The following is a 13,903-nucleotide window of genomic DNA, read 5'->3' as shown; positions in this document are numbered from 1 at the left end:
AAGTTCAATCTAAAGAGAAGCCTTACGTATGTGATTTATGTGGAAAGAGTTTTAGTCAGATGGGTGCATTAAAGATACATCAGAAAAGACACAGTGATGTGAAGAATCATTCTTTTGGGAAGTCTTTTTTTACAGATAGTGACCTGACAGTGCACCAGACAGTTCACACTACAGAAACACCTTACAAGTGTTTACACTGTGACAAGAGATTCAAACGGTCAGAATATCTGAGAATACACGAGATGATCCACACTGGAGAGAAACCACACACATGTGAACAATGTGGGAAGAGCTTCAGACTAAAAGGAAATCTTAACAAACACATGAAAATCCACACTGGAGAGAAGCTGCACACATGTGATCAGTGTGGGAAGAGTTTTGGACGAAATGGAAATCTTAACAAACACATGAAAATCCATACTGGAGAGAAGCCGTACAAATGTGATCAATGTGGGAAGAGTTTTACACAAAAAGATTTCCTAAATGTTCACATGACAATCCACACTGGAGAGAAGCCGTACACATGTGATCAGTGTGGGAAGAGTTTCAGAATATCAAGTGTTTTTAAAATGCATCTGCGTACTCATTCTAGTAAAAGACTTTATAACTGTGACCAGTGTGGTAAACATTTCTTTAGGGCAAGTGCCCTAAATAGGCATCTGAAAGTTCATACAAAGGAGAAGCCTCATCTGTGTTCTTTGTGTGGAAAGAGTTTTAGTGAACGGGACGCTTTAAAAATACACCAGAAAAGACACAGCGGTGTGAAGGATCATATTTGCTCTGAGTGTGGGAAGGCTTTTTTTACAGATGCTGAAGTGAAAATGCACCAGAGAATTCACACTACAGAAACAGCTTACAAGTGTTCACACTGTGACAAGAGATTCAAACGGTCCGTATATCTTAAAGTACATGAGAGGATCCACACTGGAGAGAAGCCGTATCACTGCCATTCATGTGAAAAAAGTTTCACTCAATTATCTTCTCTAAACTGTCATAAAAAAAAGATGCACATCTGAAATTACAATAAGTAGTTTGTGACTTTTTAAGAAACTTTGAGTAAACTGAATTGATCTTTAAGTTTTATTTCTTTCTCAAATGTTATCATTACACCAGTTTTGCTTAGGACTAAAAAAGAAAAACAAAAGGGCATCTATTTCAGAGACGAAACTATTAATCTACAAACTCATTACTTGTTTAAAATTAGAAAAACAATTCGATTATTTAATACAAATAAATATTTTATATATTCATCAATAAAATGGATTTCATAGGGCCCTAGTAATCCTGTCTGCTACATCATGAAGCTGTAACAGGAAAGGAGACAGCAAGCTGTGGCAAAGATCTAAATGTAGGAGAACTTTGATAAAGATGCAGGGAAACCATACAGTTGTGAGAACTCCTAATACCAAACAATGACTGACAAACACAAGAGAAACACAAGGCTATGTACACACGGGGAAATGTGCATTCTAACAACCTTATTCCCCAAATTATGTGTCAGTTGATCCTATTTCATTTCAAAATGCAAGACAACTCTAACTGCCCATGATGCAAACCAACACTTAATATACTGTGGTAATAGAAAGTATAAAGATAAAGAATAAAGACTTTTATTATAAATTGTTTTCACTCAATTTGATTTTTAACGGCATTTTTATGTTGTAATTTTTTTGTGTGGAAAATTACCTATAATGTATAATAATAATTACAAATTGTTTTTTTTTACGTACTGTTAAAAAAAAAAAAAAGATAGCCTGAATGCACTGTAAGTTGCTTTGGATAAAAGCGTCTGCGAAATGCATACATGTACTTTTGGAAATGTATCTTATCTGCAGATCAAATTAAGCTAATCATTTAAAGTTTTAGGCTGGTGTAATTGTTTAATTGATGTTTGTCACTAAGCAACAGGCATGTAAGATGACGTACAGCGCTGAGCTGGGTTTGAATGATATAAATGCATTCATAATTGAATCTTCCCATAATTAACCACACCTAATATATATATATATATATCATTTCTATGACCTGCAGCAGCTGTCTTGAAGACAAGAAATAATGGTCCAGAAAGAAAGTGGTTTGGAAACAGAAAAGAGGATGTATTAATCTCAAGAATGCGTATCGGACATTGTTCATTAAATCAGTCTCTGCATAGGATAGGGAAACTTGAAACCATAAATTATAACCAATGTGTCAAGCAGAAATAACACTGATGCGTATGAAAGAGTAAGATTTCAATTTAGCTCTTTTGGGAATGAATAAATAATTTGTCACTCTAGGTTCTTGTTAGGAGCCAAAAAAATCTAATATTCATAATGAATTCTTTATTTATTTGAAAGAAACAGAACTGATTAATAGAATAGATTTTTTTTTTCGTTGGTTCAAACTTCAGACTCCTTTCCAGTAGATGGCGGGAATGCACCTTTAAGTTGGTCAGCCAACCGCCATCAAACTCCAGAAGAAAAAGAAAACGGAGAGCAGTAGTGCCATCACACAGCTTTGAGTCTTCTGAGATGAGGTAATTCGAATATTTATAGTTATACAAACACAGATAGTTAAAGCAACGATTTACAGGCTCATTCCTGTGTTCTTTTAATCTGGTACATTTCTATTTGTGCGTCTTTTCTGGCGTTTCTTAACTGAAACAAACATTTAGCCCAGCAGTGACGGGTTGCTAACCATTCTGAATAATACTGAATTGTCCCATAATTAAGACATAAGTTTGTCCCTCATACACAGGCATACGCCGTATGACCGCCCAGACCACACGAAAAGCAAACTCTAAATTTTAAAATAAATTGTTTTTGAATAAATCATTGTTTGTTTTGCTAACGTTTGCTGAAGGCTTTAAGACCCAGAAGAATCCTCAGCCGGCTGCGCGCCCCCGCGTCACTGCTCTTGCTATATTGTGATAAAAAATAAAAAAGAGAACCTTTCCTACGTTACTACTACACAACTGGTGCATATTCTTTTTAGAATAAAATCTATTATTATTGCATTCAATTATACATACACGTGATTGTCTAAAAACCAATCTATTCACAAGCAGACAATGGAATGACATGTGCTGTGAGGTACAGTACAGATATTTGTCCTTTATTTTCAATGATGTGAGGAACTATTGTTAAATTAATCAAATCTGAGTGACTTTCTATGTTGTATGATTGTTTTGCGGGGCCCTAAATTAGGTGGAGGTAATAAAATCCTCATTGTGTCCACACAGGCACGGTACTGCATTTCAACTTGCTGAAGAAAATGCATTTTAAAAAGAATCTATTTGAGGTATTTCAATAATATTTGTATTATTTTAAGACCAGTGTCATATACAGTTTTGTGTATGGGTGGAGTACAATCTCTTTAGGTGGTCAGTCAAGAGGCATGTTCACCTGGAAGAAACTTTTTTTAGATTTTAAAGATAAATTCATCTCTCTGGTGCACATTTACAGTTGTATATTAAGAGCTATAACCTATGTTCTGTGTGCAAAATCTGCAAATTGAATGTAGATGTCGTCTGTGCATTGACTTGTCCCTGAACCTCTCACAGCAGGAATGCATCTTTGACTTCTGAGATGGGCAAATTGAGAGATGGTTTATCAAATCATTAGAAGCGATTATTGGCTGATAGCGATCGGTAGCTGATCTACTGTGGGAAAGGTATATGTTAAAGTCATCCTAAACACAGGAATGTGTTTTATATATTAAGCAAGAGACTTTGCCACATCTTGCTCTGTTGTTCTTTGGCAGATGCGTGTGCTGTTTAATGCATCTGACAAGTGTGTTCCTCAGCGTGTGACTTGCATTTTATGCTTGCAATTTCTGAAAGCATCAATTTGATAACGAATTTATTCTTTATTTTTGGCAGATCTGCTCCTCCCACAACAGTTTATGAAGGAAAGTCGAAAACATGACTGATCCAGAACCCTGGAGAATAAAACAGGAAGACACTGAAGAACAAATAGGCTGGTGTATGTCCTTCATTCTTCACTAAGTTTATAAAACATTAAGCAGTTCATCAGATTTAATGGTTGCAGTAAGAAAAATCATAAACTCTGTGAAATAACTGCAGTACAGAAAAGACACAAAGTTACAAATTATACAGTGGTTCATTTATTTATTATTTTGGATTTTTAGTCGAGGCTCATCTATTCAGCATTGATGATATGATGGATTGTAGTGTACTGGCACCTGCAGTTGAAGGAAATAACGGTGCATAAGTCACTAATGCCCTCAAAACTTGCCCATCCAAAAAGAAAAGGCATACGGTAAAAAAAATTAAAGAATATTATGGGCTGGTATTGTCTTCATTTGTGGTTTAAAAAGAAAGCCAGAGCAGAAACCTGAAATGAAACAAGACTTCTGCATGGCTGAGAAGCTAGAGCTGGACACTGAGGCTCCAAGACCAAAGGGGTTAATTTCTGCCAAGGCTAGATCACCCTCACTTTGGGGGGCATGGTTTACAATTGGAGCAAGATATATTGCCTAAAATTATTCAGAATAATTCAGTAAGTTTTGGCTTTGTTTTCCTGTTTTGGTAATGGTTTAAAGTAGTTTGATCAATTAAATAACAGGCATTGTATATATAATCGACCAATCGTGACGTGAGAGAAGGTGGGATCTGTAGAGAACTGTCAAAGCGATGCACGTGCATATCAGGTGTGTTCGACTTGAAGCGGCATTGCTCATGAGGGATTCACAAGCTTAAATCAGCCGTCTGCTCTGCTCTCTATACCTCTCATGGCACTTGGATGTCATACAACAATCAATCTGAACAGCACAGACAGCCAAAACCTGCACCCGTATTCATAAAAAAATCGAAGTGAGCTGCGCCTAGTAACAAAATTGAAATACAATTCTCAGAATTGTGGGTGCTTACTCCCTAAAATTAAAAAGAAAAGATTCTAGTAAAGAAAACAGTAATTCAGAAAGCATCTAAACCCTTAAAAGAGCTCTTAAGGACCAAAATTGTTGGGAGTACGGACAATGACTTTGAAGATGCTTAAGAGTTTCTTTAGTAGTGGAGAAAATAGACTCAACATGAAGAAAGGAGAAGATATTTGTTGCACACAATGCTTGACAGTGAGTTAATAAGACGATACACATTAGACCGTGCAGGGATTGTTTATGACCGATATTATTAGAGAGACACTAATATCTCCAAAACCATGCAGAAATGCCATAGAGCCAGAAATGGAAGTAATCACTACATTAACATATTTGGCAAGTGGAATGATGCAACTATGTAGCAGTGAGGATTTGGGTCTGTCACAACCTTCTATAAGCAAAGTGATCACACAAACATTTATAGCACATTTGGAACCTTAATGTGTGTATATATATATATATATATATATATATATATATATATATATATATATATATATATATGATAAAACATTTGTATTTTTTTTTTTTTAAATCTAGTTAATAGTTGAAAATTATAAAAATTGTAAAAATTTAGAAAATGTTTAAAACCTGACTTGTAAAATGTAGTAAAATTTTGATAGTTCTTCATAAAAAACCTGTGCCTGTAATTGGATTATTTTAAATGTCTTTTTTCCTTTCACATCTACTTATATTCTTTACTGAAAACTTACTGTAACTGAACGTTTTTTACTTTCAATTTCAGACCTGATAGAAGAGAACAAGGAGATTAAAGAACTGACTGAAGTAGAAGAGAAACATCATGTAAAAACTGAAGAAACATCCTCAAGTCTCTCATTGAAAAGAAGAGATGAAATATATTTCACTTGCCCTCAGTGTGGAAAGAGTTTCTCATGCAAGAAAAATCTTGATGTTCACATAAAATGTCATCTTGAAGGGTTTTCAGATGACCTGAAGGACCACCTGAAAGTTTATACAAGGGAGAAGAAGCCTTATGTATGTAATTTATGTGGAAATAGTTTTATTCAGAGGGCTACATTAAAAAGACACCAGAAAAGACACAGTGGTGTGAAGGATCATGCTTGCTCTGAGTGTGGGAAGACTTTTTTTACATATGCTGCTATGAAAGTGCACCTGATAGTTCACACTACAGAAACACCTTACAAGTGTTCTTACTGTGAGAAGAGATTCAAACGGTCAATATATGTGAAAAGGCATGAGAGAATCCACACTGGAGAGAAGCCGTACACATGTGATCAGTGTGGGAAGAGTTTTGGACGAAAAGTACATCTTAACAAACACTTGACAATCCACACTGGAGAGAAGCCGTACAAATGTGATCAGTGTGGCAGGGGTTTTACACAAAAAGATTTCCTAAATGTTCACATGACAATCCACACTGGAGAGAAGCCGTACACATGTGATCAGTGTGGGAAGAGTTTCAGAATATCAAGTGTTTTTAGAAGTCATCTGCTTATTCATTCAAATGAAAGACTTTATAACTGTGACCAGTGTGGTAAACATTTCTTTAGGGCAAGTGCCCTAAATAGGCATCTGAAAGTTCATACAAAGGAGAAGCCTCATCTGTGTTCTTTGTGTGGAAAGAGTTTTAGTGAACGGGACGCTTTAAAAATACACCAGAAAAGACACAGCGGTGTGAAGGATCATATTTGCTCTGAGTGTGGGAAGGCTTTTTTTACAGATGCTGAAGTGAAAAAGCATAAGGTAATTCACACTACAGAAACACCTTTTAATTGTTCACACTGTGACAAGAGATTTAAACGGTCCGTATATCTTAAAGTACATGAGAGGATCCACACTGGAGAGAAGCCGTATCACTGCCATTCATGTGGGAAGAGTTTCACTCAATTATATTCTCTTACCTATCATAAAAAAAAGATGCATGTCTGAAATTACAGTAAGTAGTTTAAATCTTGATCTGTACTTACAGATGTGATGCTGTGGAGAGCCACATCAAGTGATTATTTTGGTAATCAATCAGAGATAAAATTATTAACCGATTGCTGATTATTTCAGACTTATCAGAAGCTTTTAATGATTATTAAGCTTTTGTAGTTCAAATGTTATATCTATTCTAACTAATAAATAAAACAAGGAAATCACTTGAAAACGTCTTTTTGATCAACTTTTAGTAAACTGAATTGATCTCCTTCAGGTTTTCTGTCATCCTCAGAAGTCTTCAATGCAAAAACTTTGCTTAGAACTGAAACACAAAACAGAAGGGTATTACAGAACACATAGGAGACTAAAATATTTATCTTCAAACTATCATTACTTAAATAGAATTAAACAAACTATTAAATTATTAATGTAAAAAAAATTATATAAGAAATTGTAAATATTGGCACTATAGGTAGAACAAAGGGAAGTTAATTTAAATGTAAAAGATTTTATTGGTTGATGATCCTTTGTTTATGCATGTAATAATTCCAAATGAATCTCCAAAAATAAATACATTCATTAAAAATATTATCTTTTCTTGCTTCCCTCACTGTACGACTGGCCTAGTTTTCGTATAGGAACGCAGCAGTCCTGCCCTCCCTCTAAAGGCTGTCTCATTTCGAAGGATCCTTGAAAAACAGCCTTAGTTTTGTGTCCTTCTTTTAGTTCTAGTTGGACTGAAGAAAACGAGTCGCCAGTGAGCTTTTCTGAGTTAATTATAAAATTTAAGATAAAAATATTTTTGGAGATGAAGGCATATGTTTTGTTTTGTTGTGGCAGAAAATATCACTAAATTCCAAAAATGCGGGCACATTATATTTTAGAATATTACTTAAGACCAATACAAAGAAAGGTTCTTTAGAAATCTTGGCCAACTGAAAAGTATGAGCATGTACATCACTCAATACTTAGTTGGGGCTCCTTTTGCCTGAATTACTGCAGCAATGCAGCGTGGCATGGAGTCGATCAGTCTGTGACACTGCTCAGGTGTTATGAGAGCCCAGGTTGCTCTGATAGTGGCCTTCAGCTCTTCCGCATTCTTGGGTCTGGCATATCGTATCTTCCTCTTCACAATACCCCATAGATTTTCTATAGGGTTAATGTCAGGTGAGTTTGCTGGCCAATTAAGAACAGGGAGACCATGGTCCTTAAACCAGGTACTGGTAGCTTTGGCACTGTGTGCAGGTGCCAAGTCCGGTTGGAAAATGAAATCTGCATCTCCATAAAGTTGGTCAGCAGCAGGAAGCATGAAGTGCTCTAAAATTTCCTGGTATACAGCTGTGTTGACCTTGGACCTCAGAAAACACAGTGGACCAACTACAGCAGAATGACATGGCACCCCAAACCATCACTGACTGTGGAAACTTTACACTGTACCTCAAGCAAAGTGGATTGTGTGCCTCTCCTCTCTTCCTCCAAACTCTGGGACCCTGATTTCCAAAGGAAATGCAAAATTTACTTTCATCAGAGAACATAACTTTGGACCACCCAGCAGCAGTCCAGTCCTTTTTGACGCAAGACAATTCTGACGCTGTCTGTTGTTCAAGAGTGGATTGACACAAGGTATGCGACAGCTGAAGCCCATGTCTTGCATATGTCTGTGCATAGTGGTTCTTGAAGCACTGACTCCAGCTGCAGTCCACTCTTTGTGGATCTCCCCCACATTTTTTAATGGTTTTGTTTCACAATCCTCTCCAGGGTGCAGTTATCCCTATTGCTTGTACACTTTTTTCTACCACATCTTTTCCTTCCCTTCGCCTCTTTATTAATGTGCTTGGACACAGAGCTCTGTGAACAGCCAGCCTCTTTTGCAATGACCTTTAGTGTCTTGCGCTCCTTGTGCAAGGTGTCAATGGTCGTCTTTTGGACACTGTCAAGTCAGCAGTCTTTCCCATGCTTGTGTAGCCTACAGAACTAGACCGAGAGACCATTTAAAGGCCTTTGCAGGTGTTTTGAGTTTATTAGTGGATTAGAGTGGGGCACCAGGTGTCTTCAAGCAATATTCTAATTTTCTGAGATACTGAATTTGGGATTTTCCTTAGTTGTCAGTCATAATCATCAAAATTAAAAGAAATACGCATTTGAAATATATCAGTCTGTGTGTAATGAATGAATATAATATACAAGTTTCACTTTTTGAATGGAATTAGTGAAACAACTTTTTGATGATATTCTAATTATATGACCAGTAGCCTACCTGTAAGCGTCTAAATCCGCATTGAAGCTCCACACCCTAAACAGTTGGTGGCGGTAATGCATCAAATTGGTATGCCAGCCGCCAATAAATGTGCAGAAGAAGAAGAAGCTAGAGCCATCAAACAGCTTTGAGTCTTCTGAGGTGAGATATTTCGTACATTTTTATAAAGTTATATGCATACAGCTTATTAAAGCAAGGTTTTACAGGGTCGTTTTGTGTTGTTTTAATCTGATGCTGTTCTATTTGTGCGTCTTTTCTGGCGTCTGCTTACTGAACCAAACACAGCCTTTCCAAATAATACGGAATCGTCCTGTATTTAAGCCGTATGACCACCCAAACGATACGAATAACAAACTCTAAATTGAAACTACTTTTTTGACACTATTGTTTGGTATGCATGCGAACGTTTGCTGAAGGCGTTTAAGACCCAGAAAAACCCTGGTAGTTTCCGCATCATAGCGAGAGTTTAATGATATTTATTAAGATTAATTATTATATTTATTCATGTTAGTGTATGTTGTTATAAATTCACAAACCCCTCTTCTAAATTGTTACTACACGACTCTTTTGAGAATGAATTGTTTTTGGATGTAAATTGTACATTACAGGGCTCAACGAAAAGGATCTTTTTTTTCTGCTGTGGTTCAAGTTATGGTGCAAGTATTGCCTTGTATAATCATAATTAAATATATTACAAAAAAGTTACAAATGAAATAATGCTTTTGATTCTTATTTTTGTAGGAGTGCAGGTACAGAAATTGAAAAATCACATAACATTTGGCCAACTCTCACCAGGAGCTATTCTGCCTTCAAAAGTAGTATTTTGAAGGCTTGGTCTCTATTTTAATCTGAAATACTGCAATAGTTGAAAATGTATTTGTAAATAAACAATTTTCTTTTTTTCTTTTTTTTTTTTTCTATTTTCAGTTGGAAAAAAATATAACTATTGCATAAATATTAGTACCATAAAATTCTCTCAAAATATAAAAGAAAATTATTATCAAACAAAAATATTATATTGATTATAATGAAGAAAAAAAGTTGCATTTCAGTGTGTCTGCTCACTTTTGACTAAGTGTGACTCCCAAATGAGGAGGACACAAGGGTTAAAAATAAAGAAATAAAACACATGTATTCTGTGGCACTTGATAAATAATTAGGTGCCTTTTTTGGCCTATATTCTATAGGAGACAATGGCCCCTTAAGTTATCTTTCTTTTTTTTCTGGAGCCCTGTTACTGATTAAGGAAAAACATTTAAATATTGGATAAAATATTGTTACATCTAATAAGTAATCAAAATATTCATTGTATAAAAGTTTTATTCTTCTTGCTATTACACCAGGGTTCATTTTTATTTGTATTTACATTAGTCTTATGACTTTTACTGAAAATGACACTATCTCACTTTTATTTTAGACCTGATGGAAGAGAATGAGGAGAGTGAAGAGCTGAGTGAAGCTGAGGAGAAACAGGATGTCAAAACTGGTGTAAAATCGAAGAGTCGAAGAAGAGTCCAAAAGTCCAAACAAATTCAAGTTCACAAGAAAATCCACACTGGAAAGAAGTCGCACACATGTGATCAGTGCGGGAGGAGTTTCACACAAAAAACAGGCCTTAAGGAACACATGAAAATCCACACTGGAGAGAAACCCTACACATGTGATCAGTGCGGGAAGAGTTTCAGTAAGGCGAACAGCTTCAAATTACACCTGCGTTATCATTCTGGAAAAAGACCCTATACCTGTGATCAATGCGGTAAAGATTTTTTTAGGACCGATGCCCTGAAGAACCACCGGAAAGTTCATACACAGGAGAAGCCTCACATTTGTTCTTTGTGTGGAAAGAGTTTTACTGAGCTGGCTGCTTTAAAAAAACACCAGAAAAGACACAGCGGTGTGAAGAATCATATGTGCTTTGAATGTGGGAATGTATTTTTTGATAGTGCTCAACTGAGACGGCACCAGAGAACTCACAATGGAGAAAAACCTTACAAGTGTTCACACTGTGACAAGAGTTTCAGTCAGTCAGAACATCTGAAAACACACGAGAGGGTCCACACTGGAGAGAAGCCGTACCCATGTGATCAGTGCGGGAAGAGTTTTGCCCGAAAAGGACACCTTAAGGGTCACATGAAAACACACACTCGAGAGAAGCTTTATCACTGCCCTCCGTGTGGGAAACGTTTTGCTTCGTCATCATCTTTACTCAATCATACAAGAAACAAATGTCTAAAATCACAGTAAGCAGTTAATTTTCAGATCCAGCACTTTCAAGTGCAACAGTGTTCTCACTAAATGTGGCACGATGCAACAAACAATCTCTTGAAAAATGTGCCAAAACAGTTGTTATGAGAGACAGGACCAAAAAAAATACATATGATATTCCTCCCAAAAGAGCAAAATCTAAAAAGTTTTTTTCTTACATGGAATTTTGTTCTAGATCTAATTATGCTATGATTTTTGTATTGTTAAATTTAATAAATTGCATTCTTATAATGCATATGCATCACTTAAAATGTGTCAACCATCATCTTGTCAGGGTTGTTTAGTTCTGTAAATTCGTTGTGTTTTAGCTGGGTTTTGTTCTGTATCTGTATGCAGTGTTGAACATTTGTCATGTCGCCTATGGCTGGGAATACAATAAATCTCCAAAAATAAATACATCAATTAGAAAGTCTATCTCCTTTTTCACTGCCCTCACTCTATGGTCGATGTAGTGCTGAATTCTGACCCCTGCCAGATTATTACCCTCCTAGTATTGGTAGGTTTAGAGTTAGGTGTTGGGGAGAGTTTATGATTGGGGCTGGGGTTAGGATTAAGCAATCAGGTAGCGATTTCAACGAAGGGGGTAACAATTTGAAAAGATCCTTGAAAGACATCCTTCATTTTGTGTCCTTCATTCATGTTGTTCACATCCTATAGGTATGGTAAAGGCTGATTGGCTTTTACTCTTACACTAACTCCACCTACAACCGTGTGTTAGTGTTACACAACACTGCAAAAAAACATCTTACAGCTGTCAGCTTCATTGGCACAGGTTGTAAATCTCAAAGCATTTGTTTTTTTTTGATTTGATGGAGCCGAGTTCGATAGCGCTTTATGCCGAACTGGTTCTTCTTCCTTTTCATATCCCTTATCACATTGGAAAGGCATATATTTTCAATAAAATGAAGGAAATTATCGAAAGTGGAAAATAACGTATGCATATTGGTTAATTTTTACTAAAAATAATTTACACTCAATACATTATTATTGTAGCCTAAACTGTTTTATAATGTAGTGTACTACAATAATGAGGTGCAAATATTGGCTACTATTTGTAATAATTAATTTTATCCACTAGAATAGAGTGATGAATCTTCTAAGCCTTTTTCAGTTTTATTGAAAATAAATTCAATAAATGTGTAAAGCCGTAGTTTAGTGACATTAGTTTCATATTATTAGTCTGCATAGAAATATGTTAAATGCTCATAGATCATTTACCCCAATAAAACACACTTGTTTATATTTTTGAAAAAATAAACATTTTAATAGTGGTGCAGGACACTATAATTAATTTAGGTAGGTGACGTGAGTATAGCAAAATAAAGCAAACTGTGACATATACCCCAAAAAAATCTTCATACAGTGGAGTACTAGTGAAATTGATAGAAAAAAAAAAACGGGACCAAAAATTATTCAGACACTTTGACCTCACCATGTTTTGCTTAAGTGTTTTATTCCTGAATTGCTAATGCAACCTTTTCACACCACAGACTGAAAAAAATTAAGCATTGCTTGGTAATTGTTCAACAAAGTATTGATAGTTGAGTAAATATTTTCATACTGACAGTTGTCTGAAGTTTTGGTTGATTGTAATCCATTACATATCTTTCTTCATAAGTTATTTGACATTGTCAAGGTGAATTTGTTCTGACTGAGTTCTTCTCGTATTTTATTACCATTTTATAAACTAGAGCAAATAAACTGTGATAATGTAAGAAATGTTGAAGGTGTCTGAATACATTTTGGTTTGACTGTTAATTACATTTTTACAGTGAAGACTATGCAGTGCTATTTTATATTTAATTATTCGGTTTCTGTACCTGGACACCTACAAACATGAAACAACTTAAACATTGTGCAATTAGCACAAATAAATAAAAATGAACGAACATACAAATTAAACATTTTCAAACAGGGCCCACTGGTACAACCTGCACCGGGGCCCCGCAAGCCCCAGCTATGGCCCTGGTCACAGGTGCCCTCCTTGGCTGTGGCTAGACAGGCAGAGAGTTTGCAGACAGTTTCCTTGACCATAACAGAACAATCAGTGGGTTCACAGACGACCTCTGCGGCCAGATCTAGACAAGACACAAGTTCATAGATGACCTCCATGGTTGGTTCTAGTCACAAAAAAAAGTTAATTATTAGACTTATTAGCAGATACTGAATCATTAAACAGATCATATTCAGATTCATTAGCAGAGACTGAATGGATTAACAGATCACCTTCGGCCTCATTGGCCATAATAGGGCAGTCAAAAGGTTCAAAACTGGAGTTAGTGTTTGATACTGGACAAACAGACTCAATGGTCGTGACTAAACCAGAAGACGTTTCAAAATCAGAGTCATCAGCAGAATTAAGATAAGCAGACAGTTCAGGAATTGGACTCGTCACCATGAGGGGAGCTGAATTGTACTCCGGGATGTTCTTCTGCAGTTGCTGCCACCTCTGGGAGTTCCGTAGCAGATGCTGCCACTTCCTCTGGATTCTCTATAGTGGTAGCTGAGCTTAGAAGGTTTGAGAGTACTGACATTGCGTCGTTCAAGCATGTTGAATCAATGTGGCATGCAAATGTAGAAACCGCGTTGCTTGTTAATGAG

The 13,903-nt window shown here is 36.1% G+C and overlaps 4 protein-coding genes across 8 annotated transcripts in view; all 4 read left to right on the top strand.

The window, feature by feature from the left end:
- Positions 1-59: 59 nt before the first annotated feature.
- LOC132159358 (gastrula zinc finger protein XlCGF8.2DB-like) lies at positions 60-1,336 on the top strand. The gene has a single exon (XM_059568867.1). It carries the CDS (start codon positions 60-62, stop codon positions 1,014-1,016), a length of 957 nt encoding a protein of 318 aa, XP_059424850.1. The 3' UTR covers positions 1,017-1,336.
- A 1,065-nt stretch (positions 1,337-2,401) lies between these two features.
- Positions 2,402-7,009, top strand: LOC132159614 (zinc finger protein OZF-like). Of its 3 annotated transcripts, XM_059569176.1 has the most exons (4): positions 2,916-3,651; positions 3,860-3,962; positions 5,624-6,603; positions 6,830-7,009. In XM_059569176.1, the coding sequence occupies exons 2-4, from the start codon at positions 3,902-3,904 to the stop codon at positions 6,833-6,835; spliced, it is 1,047 nt and encodes a 348-aa protein (XP_059425159.1). In that variant the 5' UTR covers positions 2,916-3,651; positions 3,860-3,901; the 3' UTR covers positions 6,836-7,009. The 3 variants fall into 3 exon arrangements, with proteins under 3 accessions (XP_059425158.1, XP_059425159.1, XP_059425157.1); XM_059569175.1 differs by lacking the exon at positions 2,916-3,651 and adding an exon at positions 2,402-2,515 and having other exon boundaries at positions 5,624-7,009; XM_059569174.1 differs by having other exon boundaries at positions 5,624-7,009.
- Positions 6,583-11,711, top strand: LOC132159627 (gastrula zinc finger protein XlCGF49.1-like). 2 transcript variants are annotated; one of them, XM_059569203.1, is made up of 2 exons: positions 6,583-6,603; positions 10,455-11,711. In XM_059569203.1, exon 2 carries the CDS (start codon positions 10,460-10,462, stop codon positions 11,279-11,281), a length of 822 nt encoding a protein of 273 aa, XP_059425186.1. In that variant the 5' UTR covers positions 6,583-6,603; positions 10,455-10,459; the 3' UTR covers positions 11,282-11,711. The 2 variants fall into 2 exon arrangements, with proteins under 2 accessions (XP_059425186.1, XP_059425185.1); XM_059569202.1 differs by lacking the exon at positions 6,583-6,603 and adding an exon at positions 9,064-9,178.
- Positions 9,128-13,903, top strand: part of LOC132159610 (gastrula zinc finger protein XlCGF57.1-like) — a 114,036-nt gene continuing 109,260 nt past the window's right edge. The window contains exon 1 of one of the 2 annotated variants that reach the window (XM_059569167.1): positions 9,128-9,178. The gene's annotated coding sequence lies outside the window, so the exon portion shown is untranslated. The remainder of the gene's footprint in view (positions 9,179-13,903) is intronic. The other variant, XM_059569170.1, reaches the window with a different exon arrangement.

Source organism: Carassius carassius, chromosome 16 (assembly GCF_963082965.1).
Source record: "Carassius carassius chromosome 16, fCarCar2.1, whole genome shotgun sequence".
NCBI classification, from domain to species: Eukaryota; Metazoa; Chordata; class Actinopteri; order Cypriniformes; family Cyprinidae; genus Carassius; species Carassius carassius.
This window is presented reverse-complemented; position numbering and strand designations above follow the sequence as displayed.

What these genes read in the sequence shown, in the direction of transcription:
- LOC132159358 (XM_059568867.1), top strand. Translation starts at nt 60, where the DNA reads ATGGGTGCATTAAAGATACATCAGAAAAGACACAGTGATGTGAAGAAT.
- LOC132159627 (XM_059569203.1), top strand. Translation starts at nt 10,460, where the DNA reads ATGGAAGAGAATGAGGAGAGTGAAGAGCTGAGTGAAGCTGAGGAGAAA.
- LOC132159614 (XM_059569175.1), top strand. Translation starts at nt 3,902, where the DNA reads ATGACTGATCCAGAACCCTGGAGAATAAAACAGGAAGACACTGAAGAA. An exon ending in TGAAGAACAAATAGGCTGGT is followed by an intron (nt 3,963 to 5,623) that starts GTATGTCCTTCA and finishes TTTCAATTTCAG; the next exon opens with ACCTGATAGAAGAGAACAAG.